This window comes from Ctenopharyngodon idella, chromosome 2 (genome assembly GCF_019924925.1).
Source record: "Ctenopharyngodon idella isolate HZGC_01 chromosome 2, HZGC01, whole genome shotgun sequence".
Classification (NCBI taxonomy): domain Eukaryota; kingdom Metazoa; phylum Chordata; class Actinopteri; order Cypriniformes; family Xenocyprididae; genus Ctenopharyngodon; species Ctenopharyngodon idella.
The window spans coordinates 40,259,644-40,284,498 of record NC_067221.1 but is presented as its reverse complement, the minus strand read 5'-3'; the positions used below and the strand labels follow the sequence as shown (position 1 = coordinate 40,284,498).

The following is a 24,855-nucleotide window of genomic DNA, read 5'->3' as shown; positions in this document are numbered from 1 at the left end:
GGGCGGAGCTTTAACAGCTCACGCTTCGGTTGCTCAACAACAACAAAGCTGGAAAATCTCACGCAGCCAAAATGAGGATTGTCAGTAACAGTGTTCAGTGTGTAAGTTGTTCTGCACCTTTTGTTCTCCAGACATGAATGATTCCTCAAATAAATTATAAAACAGTGGAAAAATCCCAAAGATTTTCATTGAAAGAGAGACAGAGCCTTTTTCAGACATCAAAATATCATGTTTTTGTTCCACGTTTGAATTGTGAATAGTTGCCTCGTGTTTGTGTATTTCTGTTTGCATGCTAGCGAGGGCTGAAGAGAATTAGACCGAGAGTATTTTGCACACTAATGCATTAAAACATTTGCGTAACATGATCTGTGTGTGCGCATTGCTTATGCTAAACACATTGCAGTCTCTCTGGAGATTACAAAAGTCATTGCCACAATGCCTAGTGTGTTCTGTGTGGTTTCCAAGGCACTGCAATGTGGTCACTAAGTGGTTTTTAGCATGTTGGGCATTTGCTAGAGTATTCTAGAGGGGTTCAAGGTCATTGCATTCAAATGTATAAAACAATAAAAGCAATAAAATCCACTTTGGATAAAAGCATCTACCAAATTAATTAATGTAAAATGCAAATGTAAATAACAGCACAGCTCTCCTCAACAAGACACATGATTTGAGGAATCATTCATGTCTGCTGCATGAATTGTGCAGGATGAGTTACACACTAAATGTCAATAGTTAGTCTGAGGAGTTTGTTCAAATCACCAACCCTCTTTATGAGCAATAGTAATAGTGATGCTTGACTTGACATCCTTTGGTTGTGGATGTTTGTGATGACTGACTTCATTGGAGGATGTCTGAATGTGAATGGGGAAATTGTGAACCATAAATTGTAACCATATTGCAGACTCAGCCCAGCCCACATAAAAATTACCTCATCATCTCATCCACTCCTATGTTTTGGAGTTGTATCTAGGTTCTCTCGCACTCTGTTGCTGTGTGTTGATGAAAAAGTTTCAAACTCCCTCATCTCCTGTGCCCATCTCACACTTTCCATCTGTCTGGCCATAAATGATTCAAGCTAACGCAGCCATCAGCAGCAGCTATTTAAGTTCAGAGTATGACTCAAGATAGACCAGCAGTAAGCAGGGCAAAGTTTACCTACTTTAACTTTTGATTTAGAGCGGTCAGCCCATGATTATAGCAACGTAATTGGATGTGTTCTTTTTCCGTTAGCTAGCTACAAATTTGACTAACTTGCTTAGATGACTCTCTTCAAACTATTGCTCTGCCATGACAGTAGTTGATCTGAAGGAGAAATTATCAAGGCCGTTCATGCTAATGTGTGCGCCTCTTATGACAACACTGATGTGGTTCATTCTTGTCCATTTGGCTTGATTTCACCATACACATGTCACAACCTGAAAATATATAAACCTTTTGCGCCAGAGAAACAAGTGCGCATTGTTTAATTTCTGCATTTTAGTTTCTAGATTTGTCTTTGTTGACAATTGATCACCTGCAAAGCTAACGGAAATGTTGCCAGCTTTGTTTTTTGATTTTTGTTGTTGTTTTTTTAAGTGTTGTATTTCTTACATAATTTTCTGATATATAAAGAAAGATTTTGACTTTGAATGCAATGCAGAGTTTCATTCAAAAGTCTGCCGTAAGGACCAGCACCTGTAATTCACATCATAATGGGTTTGAGCTTGATATGATATTCAAAATTGATGGTGTGATAAAAATTGGATGCCAAGCTTCTGTGTGTCCCGGTTTTTTATGAAGGTTACCAGTCCTGGTAACTCGGGTTGGGGATTGAAAATCGATTCCAATTCTGGACTCGGATACTTAATTTCAGGAATCTGATATTTGTAATAAAATTAAAATTTAGATTCCGCTTATCAATTCCTGTGTGTGCAGGCATTTTAAAGTGATTTCAAACCATTTTCAAGTGCAAGAAGACGCAAAAGAAAACTCAATTTGGCACTCACAAAATTGTCAAAATATCCTTATAAACACAGTCAGATTTGTCTGAAGTGAATGTAAACAATTGAGAAAGAAAACGCATGTGTAATAGTATATTGGATCCTGCATGACATCTTAAAGTGACAGCAGCCTAATAAACCTGCTGCCGTCATTACCGCTAATCATAGAACAAAAGAAAAAAGAAAATCACTCACTGATCTCCACTGAATAACTTTTGTAACTTTAATAATCTATTATTAATCTATATTTTATTTATAAAAACAAAACTATGCAGTTCTTTAGGCTGCTGATTTTTGTTCATGGAAATCAGCTGCAACAACATGTTTTGCCAAAAGAAACATAATAAATATGTTTGATATAAATGTTTGACTAAAAGTTTTTACCTTACTGGAATCTAATTGAAATCGATATGAATCGGAATCGATAAGCAGAATCGGAATCGATAAAACTCAAACGATACCCAACCCTACTGGTAACTGAAATGAAGATGCACATTTTGTAAATTTTGTCACTTTATATTGTCTAAATTTGCTCTTGTTGTCTTTCAGACTGCTCTGCGGAGGAGAGGCAGTAGAGAAACTTTCAAAGATAAGAAGTCTTTAACTCAGGTGTGTACAAACAAACACAGAGATCAATTCACTTATACTCAAACTCAATACAACGCAAATCTACACTTAAAACAAACAAAAAAAACAGCCCTTTAAACTCTGAAACATTTTTATTGTTAAATAGATATATATATAAAAAAAAAAAATTAATTCACATATTTCTTACTTTCCAGGAGGACAGTGCAGATCTGCGCTGTCAGCTACAGTTTGCCAAGGAGGAATCGGCCCTTATGCGCAAAAAGATGGCAAAACTTGGCCGTGAGAAGGATGAAGTGGAACAGGAATTGCAGAAGTATAAATCAGTATATGGCGATGTGGACAGCCCTTTGCCCCTGGCGGAGGTGACCGGTGGAGGACCCCACACCACCCGGGAAGCCGAGTTGCGGTTACGGCTCAAACTGGTGGAAGAGGAAGCCAACATCCTGGGGAGGAAGATTGTAGAGCTGGAGGTGGAGAACCGTGGCCTTAGGGCGGAAAACGAAGACCTACGCTGCCAATATGAGAGGGACTGCTTTGGGCGCGAACCCTTCTCAAGTGTCCCTACCTCACCGTATGGTGGCGATGCCCTGGAATCTGCAAGCGAATTGCGACGGCACTTGCAATTTGTTGAAGAGGAGGCAGAGCTGCTGCGTCGCTCCATTTCTGAGATTGAGGACCACAACAAACAATTGACGTCCGAGCTCAACCGCTTCAAATTTGGGCCCAGCCAAGCCGACCGGGAGTCAGAGGGAGCTGAGGGTGGAAGTGGTGGTGCACTCAAACCTGGTAACGGAGGTTTTTCTGGAGCTGGGAGTGGCGCCACACTCCAGGAGGAGCTGAAAGCCGCAAGACTCCAGGTCAATGAGCTAAGTGGGAAGGTGATGAAGCTGCAGTACGAGAACCGGGTGCTAATCTCGAATATGCAGCGCTGCGACCTGGCAGCACACTTGGGAATGCGCACCAGTAGCCCACGGGATAGCGACGTGGATAGTGATGCCGGGCGAAGGGAACCAGATGAGGAAGAGACTGCCAGGCTTCTGCTGCTCCACCCCAAACGTGAGGGTCCTGTTGGAGGTGAGAGCGACTCTGAGGACTTGTTTGAGAAGACGGGCACCTCTGGATTCGCCAGTGGCGAGAAACCCTCAGATACCGGTGAGCTGGGAGTGGCCGAGTTGGCTCAGCGGAGACGGGAAGACAGAGAGACACTCAACAACGTCAGACGTGAAGCTGAGCGGCTTGGAAAAACGGTGGAGCGTCTCATCACGGATACGGACAGTCTGATCCGCGAAGGTCGTCTGGTAGTCCTGGGAGGGGACCTTCTTGCGGAGGGTTCAGAGTTCAGGGGCGATGGAGACTCTGCTGAATCTAAACCCGATTCTCAGGTGCTGGATTCCATCAACACCCGCATGAGGGCTTTCCGTATGGAACTCCAGCAATTCATGGACAAAGTGGACCACCTAGGGGAGGGTCTACGGGACCGTGTCGATGACCTTTCCCCCATGCCCAACCTCACTGAATCTAGCAGCTTCCTTTCCTCCGTTACCTCCATGTCAAGGGACTCGCCAATCGGCACACTGGGAAGGGATCTGGTGACGGACTTCCAGGTAAGATATGTGTAACTCGACCCTTCATCTTTATTCAGTGTTTGCCGTCACATGCGATCACATGACATGGCAACTTCCCTTTTCCTTTGCTGCTTCCTCATTTGAAAGTCCCTTTTTGAGAATGCATACACCTTTATATTGATTCTGCATCTTCATGTGCCATATACCGTCAGTCCTGAAAGTCCTGAGTGCACCACAAAGGAAGCTATTCGACTAATTTTGGCTGGCATGACTCGTCAACTCGATTATATATGTAGGGCAAAAAGAAATGTTACGGTATAGTCCAAACTAACACTGAACCTTCTGTCATCATTTACTCCACATAATTTTTTTGTTCTGCAAAACACAAAAGATGATATTTTAAGAATGTTTCAGCTATCCATTTTATAAAAAGTCAATAGGAACTAAAACTTTCAAGCTCCAAAAAAGACATAATGGTCGCATCAAATTAATCCACATATCGCGACTGGTATATTCTAACTCTTCTGAAGATGAACAGAGGTTTGTGTCACTGTATTTGATCTAGTCTGTGCATGCATAAGTTAACCAATGTTTTAAATTATGATTTCACTTTTTTAACTTTAGTTAGTGTGTAATGTTGCTGTTTGAGCATAAACAACATCTGCAAAGTTACAACGCTCAAAGTTCAATGCAAAGGGAGATATTTTCTTTTAAAGAATTTGCTGTTTAAGGACTACAACAAACGGCTGGTAGGGACTACAACGAGCTTCTTCCCGGGTTAGTGACATCACTAATCCTAAAATTTACATAAACCCTGCCCCCGAGAACACGCAACAATGGGGGTGAGGCCATGTTGGGCTGCTTCAGAAAAGAGGAAGAGTTGTTGTAGTAGAGTGTTGTTGCCGTGCCGTCATTTCACGCCGGACTGATTCACAAACGACTCCGGTTTGAACAATGTAAGGCTGAACATCGTTACTGACAATCGTCATTTTTGCTGCGTGAGATTCTCCAGCTTTGTTTTTGTTGAGCAACCGAAGCGCAAGCTCTTAAAGCTCCACCCTCTTCTAAGAAGGGGGCCGGGATCAGCAGCTTATTTGCATTTAAAGGGACACACAAAAATGGCATGTTTTTGCTCACACCCAAATAGAGGCAAAATTTCACAAGCTATAATAAATGATCTGTTGGTGTATTTTGAGCTGAAACCTCTCAGAGACACATTCTGGGGACACCAGAGACTTATATTACATCTTGTAAAAGGGGCATTATAGGTCCCCTTTAAAGTCAACAAAGGCATTTTTAATTGTTTATCATGTAAAGTGATAGTAGTTGAGTCATATGGATTCATTTCCAACTACCTTTATGTCTTTCTTGGAGCTTGAAAGTTTTGCAAGTCACATTGACTAAAATATCGTCTATGTATTGTTCAGAAGAAAGAAAATTCTACAATTTTGGAATGACATGAGGGTGCGTAAATGATGACAGAATTTTAATTCTTAGGTGAACTATTCCTTTATAACTCTATAAGTCAAGCTTTGCTCTGGATGCATCACTTGAATGTAGATGGTAGAAGTAAACATTTCCTTCACTGGTAGCACTTGTACTATTTGCTAAAGTGTGATTTCATCAAGCTATGACTGCAGGCATCCATGCAAAACCCTAAATAAGTTGTCTCTGTTCTCTTACCTATGACAAAACTCAGAGACAAAAACACCCAGTTCAGAGATGAAAGGGGAAATGGCGAGACTTGATATGTGGAGCTCTAGGCAGAGTATTTGACTAGCAAAGCTGGTTATCCAGTTGCCTGATATCAGTGATACTTCTGATCATTTGTTATAAGTTATGTGTGAAATAGATCTATGTGAAACATTAATGGGAGTTTTGTGAGCAGACTTATGTAAAACGGCAGGAGACACAAAAGAAGACAGAGTTGGTGAGATGTTTGTAATGGGTGCTTTTTAAATTCACTTTGAGATTAATAACCTCAACATAACCTTCAGCGTAAATGTAGGCAGCTGAACAGGTCTGCCAGACGCCATAGAACAACATTTGTTCAACAGCATTAACACTATATTACTTGTGCTATTTTTATGTAAATTAATTTTCTGCATGCATGGACTACCCAATTTGCCAAAATGTGCACAATATAATAGGTAACCCTGCGTGGAATAGTATATCCCACAACGCAATGCAATGCAATGCATTCCTTTACCCACACATGCCAGAGTGCCACCCGGCTCATGCCCTTACCTCTCCTTTCCCAGCAGTAACTACCCTCGATGCTGCTCATGAACACCTGCATCTGTACCTGCCCTCTCCTCATACCCACAATCCCCTTGTCTTGCGCCTGGCAGGGGGGAGGTGTTTGAGGGTATTTCCCGCATGGCTTCACATGACTATGTTGGTTGTCATTGATTTGCAGGGTCCAAAATTTACTGTGCCAATAACGGGTGAACTGAGAAATATTTGCTTGCCATAAATATCTCTTACAGTCATATTTTTAGGGGTTCAAGCACGTAGTAATTTTTTTAATTTACAAGGATCAACATTCTCCCCTAAAAGTGATTGGGCAGACCAAACCGTAAGTCATAGAGACTTGAAACTTTGAGGGCTGGTACAGCAGTGAAAAGTATGAATGGCTCATAACTTCTGAACCGTTAGGCATAGGCTCAAGTGTATTATATTGGCAACCGGCCATTTGGTGGCGCTATAACGGGAAAAACACATGAAAATGGCTATAACTACTTCACCGTTAGTCTGATTGACTTGAAAATTGGCATGTAGTGTCTTTGTCCGAGGTGCCAAAATTGTCTATAAGGACGTTGACATACCTCGAAAAACATGTCCACCATCGGCCAATGAATTTGAATAGCTATCAGACAAGGTTAACGGAGGTCGATCGGAATGAGAGTCACGGCTCTAGAGGCTTGTGAGAAATTCGAAATAAATCAGCCACTTGGGGGGGCGTCTCAACTTTTCCCACATGCGTAAAGGATTGTGTAACATGCAATTTTTCGCACACGCCTGTGACGTTTGTACCCAGTTGTATAACTCCTCATTCTGAGCAACCTAGCCTCTAGGACTGCCGTTGTCAGTCGAATCGTTCGATAAATATTCGTGATTATATAAAAAATCTACTTTTGCCAACTAGTCCTAGGCTTTTCGCCCGATCGGAACCAAACCAGTGCAGTACGAACCTATGGACTCTATAGGTCAATAATCATCAGAAAAAGTTTAACTTTACCCTTTGGGTAGCTATATAAGGGTCATTTAGAAAAGGTGCATGGCCAGGTGCTACACAAAAGCCTATAAATCATAAACGAAAACTATTTTTTTTGTCACAAATAGCACAAGCCATTGTGTGATTTGCAGCATAATGTACTATATGAACACAAGTGAGCGCTTAGCCGGAGCATGTACTTGCATTCAGTTTTAAATTGCGTGGCAACACGTTGATTTTGCGTTGATAGAGGCTAATAACCGAATGCAAGAACACCCTCTGGCCAAATGAACGCAGCAGCAATCGCATACTTGCTTAAAGTCTGTTTCTGGCCTTAAACTTCACTTCTGACAAAAATGTGGACATGCATTTATGTGTTATCATGTTGCACTTCTTAATAAGGATATCGTAATTAAATTCATCTTATTTTTAATTTATTGGCAATTTTGGACCCTGTTGCAGTGGCATGATGCATACTAACATCAGTTAAAATGGCAATAAAACATACTTTTCCGTCACCTGGGTACTGGCCTTGAGCAAATCGAGTAGTTTTTTTTTATTTGCACAGTTAATGCTGATGCAACATATGTGGAGCATGCAGCCATAAATATGAGAAATGGCAGATAAGAAATGCTTACAATGCATTATTTTGTTTTCGGAATAACCTCCAGAGGCTCCGTAGGACCTGTATACATTCTCTGAATACACTGAGTGTCTGTGTCTCTGTATATTTATGTGACTTGCTCATTCTCAGGAATAATGCAGCTGATCTGCTGGTGTCTTTTGTCTCAATGAATGAGTTTCACATGTTTAAGTGTCATATATGCTAAATAGTCTCAGAAAGCTGCCTTCCATAGAACTGCTTGTGGCTTTTTTTTTCCTGCTTTGTGCTTTGAAACTGCTTTATGGTAACATGAGTCAATTTTCCAACAAATAACCTTTTCTTTAAAGTTAGTTACTTAGTTTATTGTATTCTGAGCATCTGGAACTTTTGGAATATTTCAGCATCTGAACATAATTTGATATTTAAAATATAAATTTAATTGCGTCATAATTCAAACATTTTCCTGTTGCTCCACTCCGATTGGTTAATTCACTTATTTGGCTCATGTTCATTGGTGGAACCCATCGGTTCTTTGCTTTGGGTCTTGTCACTTCAATCCAACCACAGAAACACTCTTCATCAAGCATGAAGTCACGGCCTGTTCATCTCACATCCTTGAACGGTTTGATGTCCTGCAACAGACCTGAGAACACTCCTATAGGATGTTTATTTAAGAGCTTCAGCTTCCATCGCATGGCTGAGCTTCGCTGTGAGCAGCATGCTGCCGTCATGCCAAATTCAAGCCCCTGTTAAAATCCTACCCACCTTGGAGCTGTTTGTTATGCCTCATCCAAAAGCCTTTAGCATTATTCTGTTAGTGCTGTTCAGGAACTTACAGTTAAAATTAAACAATACACCAATGGCAATTATACAGTATCATATAATAAGTTTTATGGATATTATCAACTATAACGTACTTTATGACTTTACATTGAACATCAAGTGACCCAACACAGTACCAAAATGGTGTATATCATATAAAAAAAAATGTGTATCATAATATATTTATTATATTTATTTTATTAAATCTAATTAATTAAATAATTAATTAATGTAGTTAATCATTAAAATAATATAATGAAAATAAAAGTTATATAGTTAAATATTTAAAAAAATTATTATAATTATTCTAATGTAATTATATAGTGTTTTTACTTTATCAGCTTAATATTAATTAAGCTAATAATTAAAATTATATTATTTAGAAATGTATTACTTTAATTATTTGCTTAAATCATTTATATATATATATATATATATATATATATATATATATAAGTATATAAGTGTAATATATATATATATATATATATATATATATATATATAAGTGACCCAACACAGTACCAAAATGGTGTATCATATAAAAAATTATGTATCAAACATATTTATTAATTATCATAATATATTTATTTTATTAAATCTAATTTTGTTTTTAATTCTTTTAATTAATGTTTATAATTGTTAAATTAATATAATAAATTAAAATAAAAGTTATAAAGTTAAATATTTTAAATATATATATATATATATATAGTTAATCAATAAATAATTTTACATAAAGTAATATATAGTTAAATAATTAATATATTTTTTATTTTAACTCTAATAATTATTTTAATTATTAGCTTAATATTAATATAAATTAAGCTATTACTGAATAAAGGCTTTTTAACTATTTTGTGCTGGAAGATGTACCTTGAATATTTTTTTTTATTTTGAAAAATATTAATTTAACTATATTTTACAGTTGTATTAGTAAAACACCCCCAAAAGCTCTTGGAGTCAGTGGGATGGTTTTTAAGGATTATGGTTTTGTCTGGGGCTTGGATTTGGCATGACACCATTAGCGTTTAGTCCCAGCTGTCACTGCACATTTTTGGGTTATTGGTTGTAAGACTCATGTATCCCCATCGCATGCGCTTCATAACCAGTGTTTTGCATTCTTTTTTCCCCCTTGGCCCTTCCCCTCTTCTCTCTTTGTCCCTCATTTCATTCCCAGATGTTTCAGCCCATGATTCTGTTCCTCCTCATTCTCGTTCTCTTCTCGTCTCTCTCCTACGCCATCATCTTTAAGTTGGTCTTTCTTTTTGCGCTTTTCTTTGTCTTGTAGCCTGCTGGCTCTCTTTTTTTTTTCTCCATTTGATCATTATTTTTTAATTCATAATCATTTTTGTAAGTACAATGTGTGTCACCCTTTCTTGCATTTCACATTTTGAGTTTCGCTTAAACCCACATTCAGTTTTTTCCCCACTCTTTCTCGTCTCGTGTATGTCGATTATGTTTGTCGTTCACCGATCCCCATGCACCTCCCTCTGTCTCCTCTCCTCCACCTCCCCAACCCCTTTCCTCCCCCTCCCTCACTCACAGTACGGGCGAAGGGAGGAGCAGGAGTGGTGCCTAGACCGGCAGAGTGGCACGGAGGGCGCCGCTAAGGGGTCCGCCACAGCCAGGGGAGCCCCTGGACTCAGTAGATACGCCAGGCCACACAGTTTCAGACCCGAGGTCAGTGCCTCGTTCATCTGCCTCTGAACTTTAAGACCAGATACGTTTCCAAGTGTCCTTGCAGTGAAACAGCTGACAGAGTAATGTGCTGCATTAGAAAGATGCTGAACAATGAAGGGTATATAGATATATTACATATACAACTTTCTGTAAAGCCTTGGTTATCTTTGGATGAAAATGACAGAAGTTGACACCATATAATATGGTGAGATATAGTATTTTCAAGAAAAGTGTCGCAGTGACTGACTTCCCATCATGCATTGTTTTTGTCATGAGATGCCTTAAACATCCCTTGATTTATATTATTTTATACGATTTGCATATCTTCTGCATGCATAAATGTAACATATGTAATGCAACATGTCATGCAGCATGTGACACAATGCAAAAAAAAAAAAAAATAGGCAGACAAATTGACAATAATATTATTTTATTAAACCAAAATGTATTTAATTATTATTAAACTCATTGGCATTAAATTCATATTTATTTAATTGAAAATAAAAATGGATGTCAATATATTATGAAAATAGCACACATATATATATATAATATATATATATATATATATATAACATTTAATTTAATTGATAATAAGTATTGTTCCAATATTATATATGTAAAAATTCATTTTCTGGTGCTCCTTGCATGGCGGTTCCAAATGACAGATTTATTTTATTTCAATGAATATACAATATTTTAGTTTGATAATGTTTTTTATTTAATATTTTGTATTTTTAGGGGATTTTCTGGTATTAAATTATATTTATGCAGTAGTTATAGACCATTTAATCACTTTTTGAGCATAGACCTGAAAATTAAATTTACAACCTAAATTGTCATAAATATTGAATGTTTTGGAGCACAGACTTACGTTTGGTCTCTTTTTAAAGACAACACATGGCAAATTATTGCTGAAGTGATTTTTTTTTTTTTAAAGTGAACTTAAAAAGTTATAGAAGCTTAAGTTTATTGTTATGAAACATATGCAAAAATACTACTATATGAAATATTTATTTTCCAAAACATGTTTTACTCTAAAACTGTAAGAAAATAAAAGCCATAAATCTGAACAAGTTGTGTTCTAAATTTGAGTTTGATATGTCAAAAAATGAGCTTTCAGTAAGATTTTGTTTGGGCGCAGTACCAAATGCTTCCACTAGATGAAATCAGTTTCCTATTCATTTACAATGTGCTCATTTTTTAACGCGAGGAGTACAAGTGTGGCTATTTTTTTCAGGAACATTTAACCTTTTAGAATCATGTCCATGATTTTTTGTGTGTGTGTGTGTGTGTGTGTGTTCACATAGCAAGTGCCAAAACCTTTACCAAGTTTCGTACCATTTCGATAAAGTAAAAAATTCTAAAAAACAAAAATGTAAAATGTTTCGGTCAAAAATGACAGAAGGGCACCAGAAGGTTAAAAGCAGAGGTTTTCCTTTTTAAAATTTAATATCACATGAAAACCCACAGCTGTCAAAGCTATCCAGAGATAACCAAGGCTTTAATCCCCCTTTTTAACATTAAAACAGTCCAGTAAGAGATGTTTTGGTGGTGTATGGAGAAATAGAGTGCTGGAGTGCCTTTCCTTGTGAAAATGTGTAGTACAGATCAAAACAGAGGAAATGTTCACACACTGGCTTTACGATGAAGCTTTCCATCCTGAAACCAGAATGACCTCAATGTGGTCAGAGGTACCAGATCTTAAAAAATCTGAACCACAAGGGTTTTGTGTCGGCCTAAAGTATTTATGAATAAGGCTCCAGATTTCAAAATAAAAGTTTTATTAGCTTTGAAATGGACATGAGTGTATGTTTGAACACAAAGGTAACAGTGTGTGAACATTGTGTCTCTGACTACTACTGTGTCTCTAGATCCATTTCAAAACCTAGTGTGTGTTTTGAAGGCAGTAGGCATACTATATAGACATGGAGGCTGCTCTAAACAATAGGCCTAAAAAATTATTCTGGTTGTAAAATAACTTTCTTTATGGCAAATGCAATCCCACAGTGCATTAAATATATAATTAGATTAAAAAATTGCATTAAATAATTATTCATTTTGCATTATTTTTTTTTATTATTTCCAAAAATTGATTAGACAGCAAGGCAGCTCACTAGGTTTTGAAACAGAGCCTGTTTTTAGAGGGAAAGGAAAGCCTACGAAACACTTCAGAATGAATATCAATTCTCCCTAGCTTGTATATCTTTATTTAATTTAATAAAATGTAATAAATCCTTAATGTAATAAAACTGAATGGAAGAGAGCCAGTTGTCATAAAATATCACTTTCAGTTATTTTATACCAGGTTATTAGACCAAAAACAACAGCGTTCATTCATCTGATGCAACTTAATGAAACCCTAGATAGAGCCGAGAGCAGTTCGTTCACTTGAATCATTTAATTCACACCATTGTTTCACAGTGATTCTTTTGGTTTCGTCTCACTCCACTCACAACCACTGCTGTTTCTGTAAAATCACACTGGTTTGTCATGAATTACGACACCATCTTCTCACGCATGCAGGAGCTTTGATGTTCTGTTCAATTTGTGACTGTTTGTAACATGAAAATAACGGCTGTATGTGTGTTAATCATGTCATCAGTTAATATGCATTTGCATTTAATTTGTTGTGTGTCTATATGGTTGTCTAAGCTTCAATTTATGTGCTTCTGCTCAGCGTAAACTGTACAGGCTAACCAAAACTGCGGAAAGAAAGGTATTTAGCAGCTCGCGATATGCAATATTTCAAATTTTTGCCTTCAAGTCCTTCTGGGAAGTTCCCTATAATTTTGAGTGCAGAAATCTTATGTACAGTAGTTTTTTAGTAATTTTGACTGGAACAAATGGATGCAGGTAATTTTCTCACTTTTTCCATCTACTCACAAAGAGAAAAAATGTTTTTAGCACTATTGTAACAAACTAAAAGAACAAAGGATGTGGATTAGTTATGCAACTTGAGCTTTCAGCTACCAGTAAGTGTAATTTAGCATTTTCCCTCTAAAATCAGCACAGAAAAAAAAAAAAAAAGAAGAAGCCCATTTGGGGCTTAGTATGTTAAATACGATTTTTTAACTGACTCACCCTCAAAATTCAGGGCTTAAAAACAAAAGTGTTTCTCACTAGTAATTATGACCTGGTGTTGCCGTTCCCATGCGCTCGTTCATTAATACAGTGACTTGAAGGCAGCATATGCTTATTATATATCTTTGATATTTATGTATGTGAATCTTCACTCTTACAATTAAAGGGGTCATGACATGGATTTGTTTTATTATTTTAATATGTTCCTTGAGGTTTACTCATAATGTTAATTAAGTTTTGTGATGTGACGCCAGATGTGACACGCAACGCAAGTGTTTTTTGGTAGTTTCAGCCCGACGCAGTTATCATTTTCACGTCCTGCGTCACATTGTTTAAATAGCAAATGCACTCGTGCCCATCTGTTCACCCATGGGTGTGCTGGTCTGAAAACAAGGTGTGTTCAGGTGCATTGTTGGCGTGTTGCTGCGTCAATGGTATTTCTAAAGTCAATGGTGCAGAATTTTTTTGTTGTTGTTATTTAAAGTGCATGTTAATAATATGCGCCTATATGTGGGTGCACAACGCGTGTACACTCTGGTTTTTACACACACAGGGACACGCAGCAGCACACAAACATGCCAAATATTAAAAATAAAAGGAATACAGTGTAAAAGATTATTATTGTGTACATAAAGATAAAAATGCCTACATTTCATAATGGATAGCCATTGCATGAATCAGAATTACCTATTTGCAGTAATGACGAATGAAATTGGCTAATTATTAAACCAATCGTGGCAATACACACATGTATTTAAACTGGTTCGTCGGGTTGAAGGTGTCTATATTCCGCCATGTAAATAGCTAATCCACCATGGTGCAAGTGCTCCTGGCTTTTAAAGGGAATGGGAGATGAGACTCTGATTGGTTTATTGCATGTTATGCCCAAAACACACCCATGACTCATTAAGAGACATGGTACAACCCTTTTGGACCATTTTTTCCATCGTTAAACTAGTAAAAGTGGATTTTTCACACGCCCTAAGTGCACCTGCACCTGCTTCAGACCATGCACTTAGATCATTAAAATGAAATCGTTTACTTACAGTTTGTGATGCAGCTGCTGTCAGATCCAATACAGTCAGCTGCTTCATCTTTCAACAAAAGTTTCTTTGTGAACTCTCCATTACACTGTGCCTCGTTTACAAAACAAAATGCTCCGAACAAACATAAACATTCTCCGATGCAATCCGAGACATTTGTACAGAGACGCAAATGGGCTGTTCAAAGTGAACGTTCTTTCACTCTTTCTTTTGTCCTGCTGTTGACAGAAACAGAACACGCATCTGTATACTGGATCAGTGTAGACAGCGTCACTGATTATAATGGGTTCTATTTGCTTTTAAAGCGGCGCTCACATCCAGAGTAGGCAAGTGTCCGCCATTAAGCGACTGAACGCCAGGCCTATGGTGTGGCAGGCATATGCAAATGTATTCGCTCGTGTGACGTCACAGATCTCGCAAAATCAAACTGAGCTGTCTTTGGAGCTTGATTAATAAATCCTTTGTTTATAATGAGGAGGATGTTTTAAGCTATGAATCTTGCAGGATGTTTTAATGGTAAAAAGACCTCTTATGTCAAAAGATCAAGGCATGTCATGACCCCTTTAAGACATTTGTTAGAACTTACAAACAGCAGCACACAAAGCACAGATTAAATATTTCTTCACCATAAAAATGAATCTGAATCAATTATGAGCCTCTAAATAAATTCTCTTGCATTTGACACCAGAGATCTGGAGAATTTATTATGGAACAGTTACAATAAGAATAGTGTCCTAATATATTTTTATTCATTGCTACTATAAACATAAAAGCTTATTTCATATTTTCCTCCTTAACCAACCATGAAACAGTAACAGTTAGATAGAATCTAGAAAGAGAAGATACTGAAATAATCAGCTCACCTCTGCCTTGATGCATGTCACTGATGCATGAAACTGATGGTGTCTCTCTTGAAAGTGCTGGGATTTTGAGACTGGTGTTCTGTGTTCTGCTGGGGTCCAGTTTCGTGAGCCAGCTCTGCCTGAGATGGGAACGCCTACCAGAGAGATACAACTACGCCTGGACCATGACAGGAGAATGAGAGCTGGACCGGAGGAGAGAGACAGCTTCACTTCATCCATCACTCAGGTTCATGCGGTTCACTTTGAGAAAGAGGATCAGAGCAGCTACAAGTGATCAATTCAAAAGATCCTCACATATAAAACTGATTTGAAAATAATAGTTTGTTATGGAGAGACAGACAATATACCAAGAGCACAAAAGTAATATACCAAAAGTAAATTAATTGACTTTTGAAAATTGATGCAGTTGCTGATAAAAGATGCACCGATATATCGGCCAATAATCAGTATCGGCTGATAGCCGATAGTGTTAAAATTTGCTTTTATTGGCCGATACCGATTATTGGCCGATATATTGGTGCATCTTTTATCAGCAACTGCATCAAATTGCATGTTTTTGCTAAGTTTGGACCTTTAAATAAAGCTCCATATTGTTTAAAAACAGCCGATATTCAGGGCCAATATATCCTGTCAATCAAAAGAGGGCAGGAAAATACACTGAATTTGTGCTTTGTGTAAAGAAAATGCTAAGAAACCTATTTGATGCTCAATATTAATAGTAATTATATGAATTAATAACATTCAGAAAGTTAAGAAATATTAATTTAATCTTCAGAATTTAGTTAATGTGTGTTAATATTAATTTGAGTAATGTGTTTATGTTTATAACTGATACCAGTTACTCTGAAACAAGCTGATGAAATGGAGAGAATAAAGTTTTTATTTGCATTTCTTTCAAAATATAATAATTAATTGTTAATTATAATGAAATTATCATAAATTTAAGAGAAGGTATAAAAGGCAGAACCCCCAAACTATCGGTATCGTTATCGGCAGATATCACTGAATAATCGGCTTTCGGTATCGGTGGAGAAATTTAGTATTGGTGCATCTCTAGTGCTATCTGCTGATATAATATCTGCTGATATTTATGTGGCCAAAAAGTAAGATTAAATTCTGATGCTTGTAATGTAAATCAGTGAGGTCTTTATAACAGTATACCAGACTACTAACATAAAATGCATATAAATATCAGTCATCACTCTATATCTGCCAATAATGTCTTAGTAAGATGATTTTTAAATGCTTAGTTTTATGGTCAAAGCTCTGTAGTTTTAAAACATATAATGCAATGCAATACAATGATGATTGAGAGATGAACAAATAAACCTTCCTCAAAAGCCTGATGATCATATTTGATACTCACATTTGAACATGTTTTCTAAAAAATGAAAATAAACCCAAGTAAACCCAGTAAGTGTTCGTCTTAAAAATCAGTGCAAATTTCACAGCAGAAAGACACGTGAAGCACGAGCTGAAGATGGACATTTTTACAATTATACTAAAAGGCCTTTTACTTGCTAAAAAAGGATAAACTTTCAATCAGACGACAGAAGGCATGTAGGAAATTGTGTACAACATTTTCACAATGATTTGATCATGTTGATCATTAGAGGCCTTAGAAATGTGTGTATCAAATATGATACAGTAGAATTTATAGGGTTTAGGTGGTTAAACTAGCTATTGGAACGTGCGGGTCGTCTGGCTAGTTTCCCACATAGACCAGCTTGGACCAGCTACTGTACTTCAAAACTGGAAAATAAAAAGTAGATTTAGTTGGTTTTTCTAGGAGGATTCACTTTTCTACTTGCCTTAAAACACCCATTATCTCATTACTCTCTATGCAAGCATGCATCCATCTTATGTCAAATTAATAATCATATGTACCATCACTTTTGTCTATCCTGAATGTTTTATCCTGTGAAGGAGGAGGAGAGGAGGCGTGCAGAGGTGCGGCGAGGCCTCGAGCTGCAGGGACTTCAATCTCATGAACCAACATGGCCGCAGGAAAGAGTCCTGCTACAACAGGAAGTGAGGTTGTTCCGCCACAATATGGTGATTGTCTACATGAAGCTGCGATGGATCCTTATGCACTGGAGGCTCGGCCGCAGGACAGATGGCGTGGATGAGGGCGCACATGCTGAGGTGAGGGGTTGATCCAGAATAACTGCTCTAGTTGATCCTGAATTGACTGAGCTCAGATATAATTAACTGATATGCAAAAGATGCATGATGGGAAGTTTGCATTTCTGATAAGTTCCTGTAGACTTGTGTTGCTTCTTTTTTTAAATGTTTTTTGTCTCATTTGTGGCAGTAGGTCATCTGACAAACCATAATAGTTCAGTAGTGGAACAGTGTGAATTAGTGTGAGCACATGCTGTATGATTTTTCATTTCACAGTCCATCTGTCATATCTACAACAGCTGCTGTGATTTGCTGTAAACAAATGTTAGTTTTCTGAAGTACAATGAAGTTTAACAGTGAAGCTCAGAAACATTTCCAGTGCAGAAATATTAGACTGAAAAAATGTTTCATTGTTCCTGTGGCTCAAACACTAAAGCATGGCACCTTTACTGACATGAAACCTCATAAGTGACTGATTTTTAACGCTCTGCATCGCGAACAGTTGTTTAATTTTATGTTTAAAAAGTTGTTTTAAAAATATATACAGTTATTTACACTACCATTCAAAATTTGGGCAATGCATGAACTAGTAATATGTCCCATCAATACTGTGCATAATGCATAATGATTAATCCAGTACTAATCACAGGTTTAAAAAAAAAAAAAGAAAAGAAAAGAAAGAACAAATAGTCACTTATGTGATGGATAAATGACTAAATGTAAACATAAAAAATCACCTTTATACATATTTTTTATTTTTTTTAGAGTTTTATTTTCATTTATAATGCATGAAAAAATACATATACACATAATATTACAACCTTAATTTTTCTTATACAAAAAAAAAAAATAAAAAATTATAGACATTTTCAGTTGTTTTTTTTTAGACTCAGTGGGTGAATCTCATAAAAACTGTCAAGAAATGTCCTGGCCATCTGTCAAGTCAGGATTTAAAAAAAAAAATAAAAATAAAATAAAATAAAATAAAATAAAATAAAATAAAATATTTAATTTTTCATATAAAGTTTATTATATGTTTATTTTGTTTTATTTAGTTTTGATTCAACATTAACTTTAAACATTTTCTGTGCTTTCACTCTTACTTGTTTTTCAGTATGATCGATTGGAGAACATTCCAGAACTGGGCATTGTTATCGACCAGGGTGATGGAGAGATGGGAAGGGAAGACAAAGTGTGCACCCAAATCTCAGGAAGTGACCTCACAGAGCCCGGCCCCCTCCTGCTGTCTCCAGAGAGATTCCAGCCCCAGAAACAGGTCAAATACCACAGCAACATATCTGCCAAATATAGTGATTCCTCTTAAAGGGATAGTTCACCCAAAAATGTCATTATTTACTCACCCTCAAGTTGTTCCAAACACAAGATATTTTGAAAAATGTCAGTAATCAAACAGTTAATGGACCCCATTGACATTCTTCAAAATATCTTCTTTTGTGTTCAGCTGATGATAATAATGATAATGCTATAATCTTCAGTGTTTTGACATGGTGGTTGTTGTTATTAATCATATTCTTGGTTTTGTTTGAACAACCTATAGAAATGTGTGTACTCACCTTAAAATCTCTCTGTCTTCTGGAGTAAATATTAAAGCGGTGTTAATGTTTCAGTAGCAGGGGTTTGTTGGCTCTATATAAAGTTCTCTCAGCTCTAGTGTATTATTTAACCTCTCTAAGTGCAGGATTTTGTAAACCACTTTAGTTTTGCAAATCATTAAAAGCAGTCACCGTCTTGTTTAGACATGGCTTTTTCCCTTTAAATCATTTTGCTTATGTATTTCTCAGCGTGCACATGGTTTCAAGTGAATTTCCATTTAATAAGACACTTCTGCTGAACACCACTGGCTTGACTAAATTGAAATGCAGTGTGTTTGGATGGAGCTGAATATAACATTATTTCAATCAATAGTGAATCTGAAACTTTTTTGAAAATAGTTTTGTTTTGCGCCACAGATACTGCACACTTCATACTTAAAAGAGATTTGATATTAATGTGTCTCAGCACTTGTAAATGTTTTTCTTTGCTCACAGATCTCCTTCACACTCACTCTCAATTTAAAGAAGATGCCTTTGAGCTGACATGAGTGTGAATAAATAATGACAGAACTGTTCCTTTAATTAAAGCCGCTGAGGAGAGGAGCTGACTAAGAGAGGCTCTGTTATTGTATCATGATTAACTCTGTCCCATGATTATCTACTTAATTAATAATACAAACACACAACTACTGAGTTCTTTATTGGAAATGCATTTTACTGCCTTTCACATGCTGAAAAGAAAAATCACAAATGAGATCTTTGTAAAATTTCACTTATTTTCCCTAGAAAGCAATTTAAAAAGGTCATATTATGATTGATTTTGTTTTTGGGCTCTACTAGAACAGGTTTTCATGCTTGAATGTTCAAAAAACACATTATTTTTCAGATATTTGACATTGTTGCAGCTCCTCTCTTCCCAGTCAGTCAGTGACGCTCTGTTTAGTTCCTGTCTCTATGAAGCCCCTCCTTCTGAAAAGAGCAATGTGCTCTGATTGGTCGGCTGAACCAGTGTGTTGTAATTGGTCAAGCCCCTTACCATGATCGCGAGTTTTAACACACTACTAACTCAACCAGGCCCTGCCCCTTTATTTTGCATATGCCTTGGGCGGGAATTATTTAAATGAGGAATATTGTGACATGTTTGTTCCCAGAAGAAAACTCAAGACTACAATGGAGGCCTTTCAGGGAGTTCAGAAACAGTGACACTGAAATAACTCCCGCTGTCTCTGTCTACAGGCAGGTGACAGTCTTCGTGTGCTACACGCCCTGCGCTCTCTACTGGAGGAGTTCAGGGCGGAGCTACGTGAGGAGGCGCAGCGGCGCTGGCAGCTGCAGCAGACACTAGCCAATGAGAGAGCGGCGTGGGAGATTCAGCGGGCTGAAATGAGGAGTCATGTCACTAAGGTGCAGAAACAAGACTTACATCACAGCAGAATCACCTGTGAATTTTTTTTAAAATTTTTTTTCAGCCGTCAAACACACTCATGGTCTATTAAAAGGAAGCAGATGTCAGAGAAGCCCTGCTCATTCAGACAGCGAATAGATTGAGGAACATCTGGCTAGACGTGAGGGAGGTGTATTTGGACTTCACTGCACTACATGTACCACATTTATTATAGGCAATCTGGCAGACTTAAAAAAGACTAAATAACTAAATATATAGTCAGTGCATGATTGTGTTTGTATGGCTGTTCAGAATCGAACACTTGCATACTGCTTACCCCATACTGTGCAGTATGCACTATGTACTATATACTTTTTGTTAAAAATAGCATTTAAAACTGTATGAAAACATTATATTATTATGATAATAATAATAATAAATATAGCTGCAAGCAGCAATTAAGGGGCCAAGAATGACAGAAGCAAACAAGGAAGCTAGCAGCAGACCAACAATGTCACAATGGACTATGACAGCAACTGAGACAAAGCGTGCATCTCAATCAGCTCCCTAGTTCAGTAGTCAGTGGCCACATTCATTTACACGATATATTGATTCACAACCTAGGAAGCTAGGGAGCTGATTGAGATGCAGGGAAAGACACTGCATGTCAATTTTGAAGTCAATCAGACCAACAGTACTGTAGTTAAAGCCAATTTCATGTTTTGTTCAATTATAGCACCACCAAGTGGTGCAGTCCCACTGCTTTTTGTGTGTGTCTTCATAATGTGCCCACACATAAGCGTGTCAAATTTGGTGAAAAATCTCATTTCATTTAGGAGTTATAGACATTTATATGTATGAACACATAAAAAATTACCAACACCTGACTTTGATTTAATTTTTTGCACTTGCTATCAAGATTTTGATATTTGGCCATTAATGTTTAGTCAACGACCTATGTTTCTGACTGTGGTTTCGTCACAATTGAACTAACAGTTTCTACGATATTTGCGAATGTTGTTTAAATGCTAAATCACGTTGCACTAACCATAAGGCGAAACACCAGTGAAAATAAATTAACCACATCCAAATGTAAATAATTTTTTGGGGTCCTCAGACCCAAAAACTTCTCAGACTCAAGGGCATCATGCTGATGACCCATACCGTGATTCGTAATGTTACGTTGCGTTCTTAAAATACAGCATTTTACTACAAAATTCAAAATGGGCGATGCCCAAAATGGCCAATATGTGAAAATTGGATATCATTTGGATATCATTTGACCCGAATCTAACGAGACTGCTTTTATGATTTTTGGACAAACCGTTCAAAAGTTATAAGCAAAAATAGCATTTTTTTTGTAACTCCAGACCAGTAGGTGGCGCTGCACCGAAATTCAGCATGTAACCTTAAGTCATGCGTGTGATGAAATGGACCAAGTTTGTTCTGAATGCGATAAAGCGTTGAGGAGATAGAGCCTTATGTCTATTTTCGCAAGCGCTACGTAAAAAATTCATTCACAAGTTTTTCGAAAACGGTTTGACAAATCAACTTGAATTCCACGACTTTTTGTCGGCATGGTCTGAAGATGATCTGGTTCAATTTTCGTGAAAATCATGGCAACAGCCTAGTAGGAGTTTGTAAAAAGTAGGTTTTTCGGATAATTCAAAATTTTCATGGTGGAAAATGATGCTATTATATAATCAGATTGCCAAAAGTTAAGACATGTTGATGCATTTAGTGCAGTCAAATCATCTTGAGCCAAGGAATTAGAGGAAAAAAGAATTTTGTTTCTAACCTGTACGGTTCAAAAGTTAACATAAACATGAGTGAAACTTTGGACAGGTGGTGGCGCTAGTGGCATTGATTTAGAGACTCCAAAATTGGTGTGGTTAACGTTGGGACTGACCTCTATTAGTGTGCCAAATTTCATAACTTTCCCGCAAGCGGTTCTATGGGCATTTGTTGTCAAATTATGTCAATATGTTGCATGTTTAATTCAGCAAATGGTATCCTATTGTCATATTGGAAATAAATCTGGTTATTTTGCATTTTAGTCCATTGTTTGCATCAAAATGTCTTAACTTGTGGCATTCTGATTAAATAATGAGTCAAGAAGTAGATGTTACAGACACGGCTGTAATTACGGTTCATTTGTCACACTGTACATGAAAGGTCAAGTCTAGTGCATTGTGGGATTCAGTGTTCCACACAGTGGCTTCTGGATGTATACTCCACATTTTGGTAGTGTGTCATTCTTTGCATACAGTTTGCATACTGTGCATGTTATGCAAAGCTAGTACGAGTAGTATTCTATTCCAAACATACCATATTCAGGCATTTATGCTGTTGTTTGTCTCTGTTGTCCATGCAGCTGCAGGATGTCAGAGGTGAGTCTGCAGGCGCAGATGAAGGTGCAGACGCGGTTCAACAGGAACGGGAGGAGCAGCGCCGTCTACTGGCCGACAGTCACAGCACGGCACTGGAGCTGCGCTGGAAACTGCAGCATGGAGAAAAGCGCTGGACCCGTGAGCGGAATGAACTACTGGAGCGGTTTGAGAAAGAGAGGCAGGAATGGGACCGCAGCTTACGGGACATGCACCACAAGATGGAAAAGGTAATTCCTATTTATTTTACTTATACATTTCAATACCTTGAAACAGAGCCAATATCTCGTCTCCTCCATCCCAGATGCAGAAAGACATTCTACAGTCAGCAGAAGGAGGCGCAGCGCATGTCTTCTCCCCTCAGGAGAGCCCCTGTAAGGCTCCTAGATCTCCACGCTCACCCTGCACAACTGCACACATGCGCTCCCACTCCGACTCGGAGGCCACACTGGAGGAGAAGGGGGCGGTGGGCAGATCCAGACCCTGTGAGGGACACCGGCCCCCAGAGAGCCTGTTTCTGGATGCTCTCTCTCTGGACCCCTTGAGCGAGGCCGAGGTGCCTCCTCCATCACGTCTGGACAGCGAAAAGAGGTTCCCCCACCTGAACGAAGTAAGAGACAGAGTAAGACATCAGTTCACACTGCACAATGAGGCTCATTTCATATCATGCATTTTTCTTTTTTTCTTAAAGGGGTCCTTGATTATGATTTCACTTTTTTAACTTTAGTTAGTGTGTAATGTTGCTGTTTGAGCATAAACAACATCTGCAAAGTTACGACGCTCAAAGTTCAATGCAAAGAGAGATATTTACTTTTACAGAAATCGCTTTTTAAGGACTACAACAAATGGCTGTTAGGGACTACAACGAGCTTCTTCCTGGGTTAATGACATCACAAACCCCAAAATTTACATAAACCCCGCCCCTGAGAACACGTGAGGCCATGTTGGGCTGCTTTAGAGAAGAGGAAGAGTTGTTGTAGTAGAGTGTTGCTATCATGCCATCATTTTATGCCGGACTGCTTCACAAACGAGGGTAAATTCAATGCTGGATTTGCACAAAAGATTAACATGACGGCTCATGCTAGTCGATGAGTTGAATCAACTCCACAGCAACTACATAAATTTATCCACTAACCATTCAGAAACGTCCAGTTTCATTCTAAAAGTTGTAACTTCTTCCTGAGTCTCTCCATCAGTGTCGACTCCGGTTTGAACAATGTAAGGCTGAACACCGTTACTGACAATCCTCATTTTGGCTGCGTGAGATTCTCCAGCTTTGTTGTTGTTGATCAACCGAAGCATGAGCTGTTAAAGCTCCGCCCTCTTCTGGAAAGCAGGCCGGGAGCAGCAGCTCATTTGCATTTATAGGGACACACACAAAACGGTGTGTTTTTGCTCACACCCAAGTAGGGGCAAATTTGACAAGCTATAATAAAAGATCTGTGGGGTATTTTGAGCTGAAACTTCACAGACACATTCTAGGGACACCAGAGACTTATATTACATCTTGTGAAAAGGGGCATTATAGGTCCCCTTTAAGGTCCACTTATAATGACAGTCAAGTTGTTCTGCAAAAAAAAAAAAAATTGTGACCATTATCGGTCCACTTTTTGACCCTTATATTTAAACAGGTTGTTTTTGACAAGAGTTCTATATGTAAATGACCTCTATTGTGATTGGCTAATATCTTTGCATGTGAAATGAGTAAGAATTATTACATTGTAACAGCATCACAAAACAAACTGCACACAAAAGTGCTGCACAAAATGTCAAGTTAACGTTTTGTGGCTTTTAGACCACTCCAGCATCCTGTTTCAGTAGGAAATACATCAACATGAGAAAGAAAGCTTTGAGTTCTGAAAGTTTGTTTTATTTATTTATATATTTTTATTCAAAAGATCAATTAAAAATCAAATCAAAAAGACTAATTTTCCTGATAAGACCCCCTTTTAAACTCTTG

The 24,855-nt window shown here is 37.7% G+C and overlaps 1 protein-coding gene across 6 annotated transcripts in view; it reads left to right on the top strand.

Annotated features, from left to right (window-relative positions):
• Window positions 1-24,855, top strand: part of LOC127499482 (microtubule cross-linking factor 1) — a 71,374-nt gene that overhangs the window by 32,892 nt on the left and 13,627 nt on the right. For all 6 annotated transcript variants that reach the window (XR_007926134.1, XR_007926135.1, XR_007926131.1 and 3 more), the window contains exons 4-12: window positions 2,529-2,588; window positions 2,762-4,171; window positions 10,323-10,457; window positions 15,503-15,673; window positions 17,374-17,592; window positions 18,686-18,847; window positions 20,361-20,528; window positions 22,883-23,125; window positions 23,200-23,517. Coding sequence is in view for 2 of the 6 variants with exons in the window: in XM_051869837.1 (XP_051725797.1) it covers window positions 2,529-2,588; window positions 2,762-4,171; window positions 10,323-10,457; window positions 15,503-15,673; window positions 17,374-17,592; window positions 18,686-18,847; window positions 20,361-20,528; window positions 22,883-23,125; window positions 23,200-23,517 (2,886 nt within the window). In the remaining 4 variants the exon portion in view is untranslated. The remainder of the gene's footprint in view (window positions 1-2,528; window positions 2,589-2,761; window positions 4,172-10,322; window positions 10,458-15,502; window positions 15,674-17,373; window positions 17,593-18,685; window positions 18,848-20,360; window positions 20,529-22,882; window positions 23,126-23,199; window positions 23,518-24,855) is intronic.